The sequence below is a fragment of the Pyrus communis genome, chromosome 13 (assembly GCF_963583255.1).
Source record: "Pyrus communis chromosome 13, drPyrComm1.1, whole genome shotgun sequence".
Classification (NCBI taxonomy): domain Eukaryota; kingdom Viridiplantae; phylum Streptophyta; class Magnoliopsida; order Rosales; family Rosaceae; genus Pyrus; species Pyrus communis.
The window spans coordinates 18,971,331-18,983,885 of NC_084815.1; the positions used below are offsets into that span (position 1 = coordinate 18,971,331).

The following is a 12,555-nucleotide window of genomic DNA, read 5'->3' on the forward strand; positions in this document are numbered from 1 at the left end:
ACTTAAGGAGAAGCAATGAACATGATGAGTGGATTATAGAGAATAAGAAGGATGTTGCTCAGGCCCTACAAGATGGTTCTAGTAGTTCAGAGCTGGGAAGGTATTATATTGATAATGGTCTTCTTTGTTACAAGAAGATAATTATGTTGGGGTCTACTTCTGAATGGAGAGCAAAAATTATTGAAAAACATCACTTAACTTCATCTTCAGGTCATCAAGGTGTGCTCAAGACTTATTAGAGGATCAAGAGGAGTTTTTACTAAAAGGGTATTAAACATGATATTCAGAAATTCATATCTAAGTGTTCCAATTTTCAGCAAAACAAAATCGAAATATCTCACCTCTTAGGTCGTTGCAACCACTCCCAATCCCATAAAGAGTATGGAGTGATATCAATATGGATTTCTTAGTAGGTCTACCCAATTGCAATGGGAAATCTGTGATATGGGTGGTGGTGGACAGGCTTTCAAGGTATGCTCACTTTGTGCCAATGTCACACCCCTACACTGCCTCTTCAGTAGCACAACTCTTTGTAGAATACATTTTCAAACTTCATAGCTCTATTGTGAGTGACAGAGATCCAGTCTTCATAAATGCTTTCTGGAAAGAACTTTTTAAGCTATAGAACTTTAAGCTATGCATGAACTTAGGGTACCACCCCCAAAGTGATGGGCAATCTGAGGTAATGAACATGTTTTTGGAAACCTACCTAAAATGCTTTGTGGGAGGGCAGCCTAGGAAATGGGTTTAATGGTTACCATGGGCTGAGTGGTGCGTTAATACTTCCTTTCACACTTCCTCAAAACATACTCATTTTGAGTTAGTATATGGATACCCTCCACCCTAAGTAATCCCTTATGAGTTAGGCACTACAAAGGTAGAAGCTGTGGAACAAGGTTTATTGGACAGAGATAAAGTGTTAGCAGTGTTGAAGAAAAACGTGGAAGTGGCGTAGAATCGAATGAAGCAATATAGTGACAAAAAGAAAACTGAAAGGCATTTTGAAGTTGAAGAGTTGTCTATTTAAAGTTGGTACCCTATTAGTTACATGCTCTAGCTCCACATAGCTACCACAAGCTACAACCAAGGTACTATGGCCCTTATGAAATCGAGGAGAAGGTTGGAATGGTGGCTTACAAGGTAAAAACTCCCTGCAGAAACTAAGATTCATCCTATCTTTCATGTGAGTTGCCTCAAGAGACAACTAGGTTCTGTAATCACTCCACAATCTGTGTTTCCTCAAATCATAGAAGATGGGTTCTCTCATAACATTCCTCAAGCAATTCTTGCTAAAAGAATGTACAAAAAGGGTAGTGTTGCTAGTGTACAAGTGCTGGTGCAATAGAAGGACTAAGAGGAAACTGATGCAACCTGGGAGGATTTCGAAGAGCTTAAGGATAAGTTCCCAAATTTTCCACTTTAGAACCTTGAGGACAAGGTTGTTCGAAGAAGGGAGTATTGTTATGAACTAGGTTTGATAATTATTTCAATCACAAGGATAAATTAGTATTAGTAGTATTGGACTAAATTGTAAGAGTTTGTGGAATTGGGGTTTGAGTGTAATAGCTTAAGTCTTTTGGGTAGTCAATTTAATTAGTTGGTTAAGTGTCCAGTTGGCATTCACACATTTGGGAGGGGGGAATGTTGGTGCTAGGTATATTTGTTATTTCGAAATGTTTGTAATGGTATGCTTTGAAAAACTAATGGAATATTCTCTTTCTCTCAACTCATCTTCTCCATTGCTTCCATCGCCATTGCTACACTGGTAGGTTGAGACCATTGCAGGTTTGGGTTTTAACACTCTTTCTCCATGCCCTTCTCGAAAACCCTAGTAAAACGTTTGCACATGGCTTGGCCGATGGTCAAATTGTACGAAATTATATGCACTTTCAGTCTGATCAAGAGTTGCATGAATGTCTTGACAACTGCAAGGACCTGAAAATATTCGCTAGGGCTAATGGCGTTCTTGAGCTTCTACCGGTCGGGTTTTTCACGCCCGAAGCAATCAAAGTACTGAGGTACGATGCGTACTACGACATTATCAAGACCGGGATTCAGGAGGGCGGGTTTTGCTCAAATTTTCGGATAAACAAGGGGCTAATGCTCACCCAGATCAAGCGCCGTCTCCTGCCTCCTGGACCCGGTGAAATTAGAGGCGTTTTTTAACAACACAGGGTGTGAGATTTTCGGCCGCAACGGAGAGATTGCCGCTTTGATTGGTCTGTTTGAGCATGGAGTGGAAATAGCAAGGTGGCTTGTGGAAGGCTGTCTTGTTCACAAAGTGCTTCCTACCGTATGTATCAAGGCGTTGAGAGAGTGTTGGAAAAGAAAGGACATGTTGGAGCTTGATATGAACAAGCTCAATCTCAATGCTTTTGCGTATTTGATGATTCTAGGCATTCTAGAGTCTAGAACACCTCAAACTACAAACATAAATTTTGTTTGTCTCGGTTTGATCCTGGCATGTTGAAAGTTATAGGTTAGGAAATCATGAACGGTCTCAAACTACAAACATAAATTTCGTTTGTTTCGTTTTATTGATAATAAAGAGCATTTTATTAATGAAAGTCTGAAATACAACTAATTGTTTCATGAAACTCTTAACAAGAAAAAAAAAAAATGAAACATGAAGTACAAAAGTACTCGTGTTCTTATTTGTACATCTTGTTTGGGCTACCAGATTTATGTTATTAATTTTATGGCATAGATATTGACAAGAACTAATTAAAATTTTAGTATGGATTCATGAACGCACACCTGTAGCCAATTTAATTCTACAGAAAGATAAAACGGTGGCTCTTTTATCGTGCAAGCAAGATTGGTTTTGCCCACTAAACAACCTAAATACTTGAAATCCATATAAACTAATTTGATTCTCCCGTCATTCTTTTTTCAAAAATACATCTCAAGCCACAAATAAAAGTTAAAAACTCAGAAAACTCAATTCACTATTCACGCCGAAATATACCAATAAAAAATCCACGTGAGAAACACGTGCTCTGTTCCTGATGAAAGAGGGTTTTTTGGTTCCGCTAAACCCCTGATCTAATTCCATTTTCCCATCGGAGAAGACGAACTGAAGAAAAAGGAGCGATTGAGTCGTGAATTCGTCGAATCGGAAGATGTGGTTTGGAGGCGGCGCGTTTAGACCTTCTAGTTCAACCGGAAGTGGTTTGATTTCAAGCGCCACCGCGTTTGTCAGGCATTTCTCCCGTAGCCGCGCGGAGAATCTGAGGAAAATCAACCCAAAAGTGAGCTTTCCGGAAGCTAATTCCATCGCTCGTGATCTATACGACGTCGTCAAGCAGCATGGCCCTCTGACCATCCCCAATACTTGGGTTCAGGCTAAGGTTTATCACCCTTTCTGTGAAGTACTTTTTATTTCTTTCATTTTTTTTTTTCATATATATGAATCTGATAAAGCTGGAAAATTTACTCTTCCCATTTGGGAATTTTCATTTCTAATCACTGCCTAGTTGTGGATGATATTTTATCAATTGGGTATGATGAAAAACGGGATTTCAGTTAGTGTATTTGGTGTTTGGGGTCATGTAGTCTGGCCTCAAATGCTTCATATAGCCATATTAATGCAGCGAGGATTAGTCTAACTTGCCACTGATTAGTGTAGGATAATCAGCTTTGCGTTACTTAATTGTATCGTTGGCTGGCTATACTTTCTAGCTGGTGTGACTAATGTAGGATAGCTCGAATTGCAATAGGAGGATGATCTGTTCATCATGATACAAACTTTTAAATTTCGATTTAACAAGTTTTAAGGGGGACAGGAGATTGAGGGCCTTTTTCTTCCCTTTTGATTTTAACAGTTTCTAATAAAGCTGGATAAAAAATTTCAACTTGTAAGGTGATGATGCTGTCTTAGAAGTAACTCGAATGGTTTATGTTCATACTAACACTTGAGATTATGAGTATAACTGAGAAAACCACAAGGGTTGCAAGTTTCAGAAAATAAAGCACCGACATCTGTGTTTTTATCCCCTCAATGAAGGCTTATAAAATAGAAATGCTAAAACCTCTGTTCAGATTTATCATGCTTCTTGATTTGATGCTAAACTTTTTTGTATTTGTGATACAGCAATGAAAGTATTGTAGTATACAGCAATGAAAGTATTATAGTGCAGTGATTTTTAATTCCATCTTATGCATACATTTTCTTGTACTAGTTTGCAAAACTTTTCTGGTTTACCTCTCACATTTTGTTGATGTTTTTATCTGTATAAATCATTGAAGATTTTTTGGATACTACTGTTCCGGGGATACAAAGCAACCATATCTAGAATTTGTTTGCTGATAAGCGTTCCTTACAAAAGCAAAGGCAGTGTATTATAATGTAAGAGGTACCTGGTCTACTGATACCTAGTATAGAGTCCTTACCACGTCTGTATCGACAAGTTCCAGTATAGACTTACGTATTAGCACCTGTACATCCCGGGCAAAATGTTTCATGTATTCATTATTATTCAATGGGAAATGGGTAGTTTTCAGTGGCTTTGCTTGTTATCAGCCCTCCAGCGAAAAGAGGACATATATTTCTTTCCTGATTCAAGATAACAGAATAAATGTGGAATATGAATATAAAGTTAATCATCTGAATTTTCATCAGTTCATGTTTCTGAAAAAGGGCTTTATTTGCAAAATTCAGGAGTCTGGTGTCAGTGGATTGACGAGCAAAACACACATGAAGATAATGCTCAAATGGATGAGGGGAAGGAAGATGCTGAAGCTGTTCCCCAACCAAGTTGGTTCGACCAAAAAATTCTTGTTATGCACACTGCCTGAAGACGCTGAAGTTACTCAATTTAGAGAATCGTCAGCAGTAAGGTTGCAACATAGGAAGCCTTCCATTAAACGGAAGAAGCAAAAGAAATAGGTCTGTGATTCTGTGTCTAAGCCATCACGTTCGGCTTGGAACCCTTGCTTAGTGTGTTCCATTGCAATTTCAATGCTCCCGTCGGCTGTATGAGTCAACTTTTCCTTTTCCCATTGGTGTTGCTATCAATAGCTGTTTCATTAATTTATGGTCGTTTTGAAAAGATCTTGATCAGTTTCGTTATATTTTTCGTTGAGTTAAGGTCTGGTGGTGATTAGGTTGACAATTTGGATCGTTGAAACTTGAAATAATAGTATATGCGCCATCATGTAGGGGACTAGTATCACGTGAGGTACTGAATTTGAATCTGGACTTGACGAGCGGATCATATTTTTTGTGTTTGTGTTGTTTTTGTGTCATGTACTTTATTTTAACTGATTGTGTTATGTCAAACTCGTTATTCTAACGAGTTCTTGGCAGGTGACCGGATAACAACTTGATTCGTTAATGAGTCGTGTTATCTCATGGGAAGTTAATGGGTTATGCAAGAAATTATCATGTATAATGTTTAGGCTTGACAAACCGATCGTGTTCGTGTCATATCTGTTATTTTAACGAGTTCTTCAAGGATAACCTAATAACATCCCGACTCGTAAACAAAGTTCTTAATGGGTGACCCGGTAACAATTAAACTCGCTATCGAGTCTATTTGAATCACTTGAATATCACGCTTACGAAAAAAACATAAAAAATCAACGTCATCCGTGATATTTAATTTTTAATTTATATTAAACTTCTAATAAAAAAAGAATAATTTGGGTATTAATAAAAGGGAATTTGTATGGATAAAGATTAGAGCTGACAAGAACCGCTTAGCGGCCGAGGTGGATGAAAATGATCTTTTTTGGATTCTTTTTGTGAAAATCTCGGACATTTTTTAATCACATTCGTTCATTATATATCGTGCGATCAGAAATTATTTTAAATTATTTTATTTAAAATTAAATATAATTAGTACTTGATAAAACTGATCGTATGTTATACGATGAACGGATATAATTGAAAAGATTTCGAGATCCTCACAGAGGATACGGTGAGGATCCTCATTCGAGGTGGTATATTATACTGTTATAAATTATTATAAAATTTTTATTTAAAATTAAATATAAACAGTACTTAATAAAACTGATATAGGATGAACGAATATAATTAAGAAAAATTTTGAGATTCTCATAAGGAGGATCCTCATTCGAGGTGGTTGATTTTTCACTATAAATACAAGACAAGGAACTCTCTGGAGAGCAAAAACAAAAGTGATCTGTCACTTGTTTGCTCGTATCTTTTTCTGGTAAACGCACCTTTCCCTTCACTTTTCTCCATTTTCGCTTGCTTTGAGAATTTTATGATTTCTTTCATCTGCAATTCATATGTTTATTCATGTTTGCAAGAACAGAACTGATTTATAATTCTACATGACTGAGAACAAAAACAAAGATTATTAAGTGGGTTGGATTCTCAATCATTTTTGAATCTGAGTTCTGAAACAAGGGCAGTATTTGAATCTGAAATCTAATGGGTTTTCGAAATTCTAGACCCCAAATCAAACCCCATCTCATTTGTTATCTATAAATTTGAGTTTTGTTAGTTTGGTGATCGAAGATCGGGGATTGGAGTAGTATGTTTTATTGTTTACAGGTGTTTCCTTTGAATGTGAATGAGCTCTGCTCGGTTGGGGAAATGATTTTCACACTCCATTTTTGCCCTGCTACACTTCCCCTGCTTGTTTCTGTCACTGGACTCGCTGTTTATTTATTCGTTCATGTGGCTAGAAACAAGAGGGGGTAGTGCAAGCGGATAAACAGCGAGGGTGAAAACCATTTCTCTTCTTGCATGTGCTTTCGACTCTTTTCCGAATTTCTAGATCATCTTATGATGACAAAAAATATGTGTTTGATTGCTATATGCTTATGGTGGATTGATAGTTGAACCATGAGCTCCGACGGCGCAAATGAGAACTGCGTTGGATATGCTGCAAGGGATCCATCTGGAGTTCTATCCCATTACAAATTCAACCGCAGGTATGTTTTCAATCGTCCTTACTGTCTCAATATTGCATTGATTAGTTTCTCAATGAAATATAATTGGAAGATGACGGCTTTTTCGTGTTGCATCGCTCGTTAAGTTCCAAGTTCTCTTACTGAGTGAAAATAATGCGGTTGAGCATGATTTATTGATGAAGACTTTTAGACTGTTAGTTGCAAAATTGCAATCATTAACTGTTGTAATTTCCATGGCGTTTTAAGCTTTAAGTTCCTTGACATTGTATTCTAGTCATTCTACTTATTATTTGGGTGGGATGCTTTCTTCAGGGCTCTTGGGGCTGACGATGTTTCCATAAGAATTACTCACTGCGGAGTTTGTTATGCTGATGTGATTTGGTCAAGAAATAAACATGGAGATTCGAAGTATCCTTTGGTGCCTGGGTATGTGTTCTGACAGTATGATGATGAATAATGTAACCGTCGTGTTCTTCTTCTAAATCTGTCTGTTCTGTTTGTGATTATTTGCAACCAGACATGAGATCGCAGGTGTTGTAAAAGAGGTAGGTTCAAATTGTCATCGCTTCAAAGTTGGCGACCATATTGGAGTGGGAACTTATGTCAACTCATGCCGAGATTGTGAATATTGTAATGAGGGACTTGAAGTCGACTGCGTAAAGGGTTCGGTTTACACTTTCAATGCTGTTGATGCGGATGGTACAATTACAAAAGGAGGATACTCCAGTCACATAGTTGTCCATGAAAGGTATGAATCGTATGATTTTAACGCTTTTGCATCAATTAATTCTTGTAGTAATATAATTCATGACTAGAGAAGTCGGAACTTTTCTTTGCAACAATTTCATAACATTTCTCTGCCAATTCATCTTTACAGATACTGCTTCAAGATACCTGACAACTATCCCTTGGCTTCAGCAGCACCTTTGCTTTGTGCCGGAATTACTGTTTATGCTCCTATGAAGCGCCATAAGATGAACCAACCTGGTAAATCTCTAGGAGTGATTGGTCTTGGCGGTCTTGGTCACATAGCAGTGAAGTTTGGCAAGGCATTTGGTTTAAATGTAACAGTTTTTAGCACAAGCATATCCAAGAAAGAGGAAGCTCTAAGCCAACTTGGTGCTGATAAATTTGTGGTTTCATCCGACCAAGAGCAGATGGCGGTAAAAATACAAAGATTTTCTTATAAAGCATACTTCTTTTCTTAGCTAATCGCATGAACAGTATGTTTACCGGTTATTGTTTGCTCTGCAGTCACTGGTGAAGTCTTTTGACTTCCTAATTGATACAGCATCTGGTGATCACCCATTTGATCCATATATGGCACTGTTGAAGACAGGCGGAACTCTGGCCTTGGTGGGATTCCCCAGTGAAGTCAAATTCAGTCCTGCAAGCCTTAATCTGGGTACTTGAGCATTTCTCCAATGATTGAAATTATGGTTTCATTTCATGTATCCAGCTCTCTTAGTAGTGGTAAAACTTACAAGTATAATCAACTCCATGCATTAATATTTCGGCAGGGAGGAAAGCCATTTCTGGCAGTGTAACAGGCGGAACAAAGGACACGCAAGAAATGATTGATTTCTGTGCGGCTCAGGGAATTCACCCAATGATTGAAATAATTCCGATTCAATATGCAACTGAAGCGCTCGAGAGGCTAGTGAAGAAAGATGTGAAGTACCGGTTTGTGATCGATATTGAAAGCTCCCTGAAATGAAGGCCATAAGAGAAAAGAATTACCCTTCTTGATACATGGTAAATAACATTACCCTGGCAATGGCATGCATATCTAGTAGTGTTCTAAAGGTTCCCGCCTAGCCTAGCGCCTAGGCAATTCCATAAAGTGGTGTGCATTTACCTCTGTTGAATTGCATCATGGATTTTCAGCTGGATAATGTGTGAAGCAACTAGAATTACATGAATAAAGATGTATTTTATCTAGCATTTATTCTCTGCATCATTATAAACTGTATTTTCCTTTTTTTCCCATGAACTGCTGTTGTGGAGAAATTCTAGACTCCCCTCCCGGCGGACTAACTCATCCCCACGACCCATGCACAAAAATTCACCATAGGCTTGCCCTTTTGCATTTCCAACCCCACCTATCGAGTGTTATGACCATGTCCATTTTCACTTTAAGAACTCGTTTGGAAAGTACTCTTAAAATGATTGAAAATGTTTTTTGTTAGATTATTTTGGATTCCAAAAGCACTTGACATGCTTTATGGAAGAAACATCATATATGTGCATCCACTTGGCTTTTTACTAAAGATTGCTTTTAAGTGCATTTTCACTAAAAACACTTTTAGTTATTTCAAGGTACTTCCCAAAAGAGTACTAAGATATTGAAGATATGGGAGTGCTTATAAACACTAATATGCATTCATTTAACTTTTTCTGCTAACGTTGTCATAAATGCTTTTGGCTATCAAAATGGTTATTTATTTTTTTTAATGCTAGGAGACTAAATTTGTAGACAAAATTTTGGAAACTAAAGAATATGGAAGTTGATTGATTTATTACTTAAACGTTGATAAACATGTTCATTTATATTGGTGACATATTATTTAGTTTATAAATTTTATTTTCAAATTGAGTCTCCCTTACCAGAAATTTGTCTCGGAGGAATGATAGGGTGTGTTTGTTTCCTTTCACTAGCCCTCATTAGACTGGACTAGACTAATAGTTAATCCAGGTCCATATTTGTTACTTCACGGAACTAATTTTAGTGGGAGTAAGCTAGACTTGCCTTGACTAAGGACCGTGCTAGACGGTCTTAACGAGAGACGTCGCAAACCGTAAAACTAGCTAGTCCCTTTGATCACTCTCTGCTCCCGTTCTCTACTCTCCTCTCTGCTCGCGTTCTCTCCCTCTCTCCTCTTCCCCAACCCTGCATCATTATAAACTGTATTCTTTTTTCACATGAACTGCTGTTGTGGAGATATTCTAGAGTCCCCGCCCGGCGGACTAACTCATCCCCACGACCCATGCAAAAAAGTTCACCCCAGGCTAACCCTTTTGCATTTCGAACCCCACTCACCGAGTCTTGCCAAGATAACCCCCGTGTTGCGATTGGACCAATGAACTTCTTGTTATGACCACGTCCTTTTTCACTTTGCACTCGTCTGGAAACTATTTTTAAAATGATTGAAAACATTTTTTTTGTTAGATTAATTTGGGTTTCAAAAACATTTTAAGTGCGTTTGAAAGAAACATCATATATTTGTTTTTTGTAGGAAGCATTTAAAATGCTTTTTTAAGATCTGCTTAGATTTTTACTAATGATTACTTTTAAGAGCATTTTCACTAAAAATACTTTTAGTTATTTCAAAGCACTTTCAAACGAATACTAAGATATTGAAGATGTGGGAGTGCTTATAAACACTAATATGTCATTCATTTAATTTTTTCTACTTACATTCATAAATGCTTTTGGTTATTAAAATGGATTGTTTTAGGTAATGCTTATAGACAAAATTTTAAAAATTAAATAACATAAAAGTTGATGATTGGTTTGTTACTTAAGTGTAGATAAACATGCTCATTCGTATTGATGACATATTATTTAGTTTGCAAATTTTACCTTTCTTACCAAAAATTTGTGTTCGAGGATTGATAAAGTATATACACAAACTATACCTTATCAATTATTGAAATTACTGCAGTACGCTAGTCAGATTCATTTAAGAACTTGATAAGAATATTAAATATTTCCACGAGTGAACGTGCTAACTTTTTTATTTTTTTTTTGACAATTAAATATAGTAAAACCTCTAGAAGGTTATAAAGTTTGGACCAAACCAATTTTATAACATTGGGAATAAATCAATTTTATAGCTTTAGGGAGGTTATTATTTAAGGAAAGGGATCCTCTCCAGATCCATTCATCATAATTCACCAAATCAAGGAATCTGTGCCATTGAAATTTGATTCAACGGCTACAAACAGGGACCCACTTTAAAAGTTATAATAACTTCAGCTGTTAGATCAATTTTCAAAGTACAAATTCCCTAATTTGGTAGATTAAGAGGAAGGGATCTAGAGAGGATCCCTTTCCATTACTTAATAGAGGTGTAGTTAAAAATAATTATTTATTGACTTATTTATCCTTAATGAATATTATTTTTTGCACATAAATACACGCAAGGTCAAAGATGTGGTATCAACTTGTAAGCGAGATGTTTTAGGTTCGATTCTTGTCAAAAATGAGTTTGAACTATATTATTACTGGCTTATTATGAAAGCTTAACCCACTCTCCCACTCTGTTAGTGTAAATAATATTGTTTGTTATAAAAACAACTTTTGAGAAATATTTTAGTTTATCATAAACTTTTATGTGTGATTTTGCTTTTCATGTCAACCCCTTTTTTCCTTATTTTCTTTGTTTTCGTTCCTAGATGGATAATGTTGATGTCCCATTTTCTTTTTTCATTTACTTTTTCGCCTTTTCTTCTTGTTTTATGGAACAAGGATTCTCTCTCCTCTATTTTTCCCTTCTGTTCCTCCCCTCTTTGAATGTTCAAGATTTAATCTTTGTAGAGAGAGAAATAAGAAGGAAAAAAAATGTGAAAGGAGGGGAGGGGAGATAATCCCCATCCTGTTTTTTAAAAGGTAAAATTTATGTCTCCTGACTAGATGTAAGTTCATTTTTTCGTTATCAATAAAAATTTCCCTTGTGACAAGGCTTGATCAAAAAAAGCTATTGCATATTTTTGTACTGATTGATAATTATTAGTATGTGGAGGAGTAAGATGAGACCAAGAAAAATTATAACTTATTACAATGTGGAGTTCTTTCCTATACATAATTGGTCTCAATAAGTTTTAATTTTTTTTTGATCCTATCTTACGTTATGACTTTGAGATGTTATTTCTTTAGAGTATTCCTTTAGAGATGTTTTATGTTGTATTTCCTAAATCATCTGATGTGACATATGACATGTTCATGTCGCATAATTTAATAAATCAACATATTTATTTTAGTTTTTATTCTTTTTACAATAATTAAAATCATTTCTCCTAACTCCATATCTTACAGATTCTCATCCTCCATCTCCATCTCTCTCTCCTCCACCCCCACCTGCCGGTCTTATCATCCAGTCTCACCTGCGACAGCCCCTCCACAAATCACACTCAGTCAGTGAAATAGTTTTGGAATGTAGTTTAAATTAGACGTCTTTAATGGGGGTTTTGTAACTGTAAAGGATCAATGCCAGGCTGCCAGCCAATTCTTATGAGTTCATGCATGACAACACATCTTATAGTTTAGCTAGTGGAATTCACCATCAGTTTACCAATACACAAAAGAACCACGACATCTTCCTATTTGGGGCATTTAAATTTATTAGTGGTAAATAATTTCAGTGGTTATATCTAGACTGAGAAGATTCCAACACGTAATCAAGAGATACACATACAGATTAAAGATATATAGCGTTCTTACTATCTTTCTCATTAAGTGGCACAGTGAAAAAACTTTTATATTGTGCCAATGAAATGAATAATTGTCATGACAATTCTCACTTTAAACAAAGGGACCGAGGTAATTAGTTAGATATTTCACTTGTTAAGTGAACGTAGCTACATTAGCTAACCGACTGCTTGGATTATAATGGGGTATACAGTAACCATGTTAGGGGAAACATGAAGGCCAAATTCTTGGGTAGTGAA

General features: G+C 36.5%; 2 protein-coding genes across 3 annotated transcripts; both read left to right on the forward strand.

The window, feature by feature from the left end:
• The first annotated feature begins 3,022 nt into the window (after positions 1–3,022).
• On the forward strand, positions 3,023–5,223 carry LOC137713863 (uncharacterized). The gene is made up of 2 exons (XM_068453215.1): positions 3,023–3,350; positions 4,661–5,223. The coding sequence occupies exons 1-2, from the start codon at positions 3,123–3,125 to the stop codon at positions 4,886–4,888; spliced, it is 456 nt and encodes a 151-aa protein (XP_068309316.1). The 5' UTR covers positions 3,023–3,122; the 3' UTR covers positions 4,889–5,223.
• An 895-nt stretch (positions 5,224–6,118) lies between these two features.
• On the forward strand, positions 6,119–12,132 carry LOC137713363 (probable cinnamyl alcohol dehydrogenase 1). Of its 2 annotated transcripts, XM_068452654.1 has the most exons (8): positions 6,119–6,176; positions 6,811–6,906; positions 7,198–7,311; positions 7,403–7,633; positions 7,763–8,048; positions 8,140–8,290; positions 8,406–8,640; positions 11,924–12,132. In XM_068452654.1, the coding sequence occupies exons 2-7, from the start codon at positions 6,818–6,820 to the stop codon at positions 8,600–8,602; spliced, it is 1,068 nt and encodes a 355-aa protein (XP_068308755.1). In that variant the 5' UTR covers positions 6,119–6,176; positions 6,811–6,817; the 3' UTR covers positions 8,603–8,640; positions 11,924–12,132. The 2 variants fall into 2 exon arrangements, with proteins under 2 accessions (XP_068308755.1, XP_068308754.1); XM_068452653.1 differs by lacking the exon at positions 11,924–12,132 and having other exon boundaries at positions 8,406–8,833.
• Positions 12,133–12,555: the final 423 nt, after the last annotated feature.

What these genes read in the sequence shown, in the direction of transcription:
- LOC137713863 (XM_068453215.1), top strand. Translation starts at nt 3,123, where the DNA reads ATGTGGTTTGGAGGCGGCGCGTTTAGACCTTCTAGTTCAACCGGAAGT. An exon ending in ATACTTGGGTTCAGGCTAAG is followed by an intron (nt 3,351 to 4,660) that starts GTTTATCACCCT and finishes TGCAAAATTCAG; the next exon opens with GAGTCTGGTGTCAGTGGATT.
- LOC137713363 (XM_068452654.1), top strand. Translation starts at nt 6,818, where the DNA reads ATGAGCTCCGACGGCGCAAATGAGAACTGCGTTGGATATGCTGCAAGG. An exon ending in CATTACAAATTCAACCGCAG is followed by an intron (nt 6,907 to 7,197) that starts GTATGTTTTCAA and finishes TGCTTTCTTCAG; the next exon opens with GGCTCTTGGGGCTGACGATG. An exon ending in CACATAGTTGTCCATGAAAG is followed by an intron (nt 7,634 to 7,762) that starts GTATGAATCGTA and finishes TCATCTTTACAG; the next exon opens with ATACTGCTTCAAGATACCTG.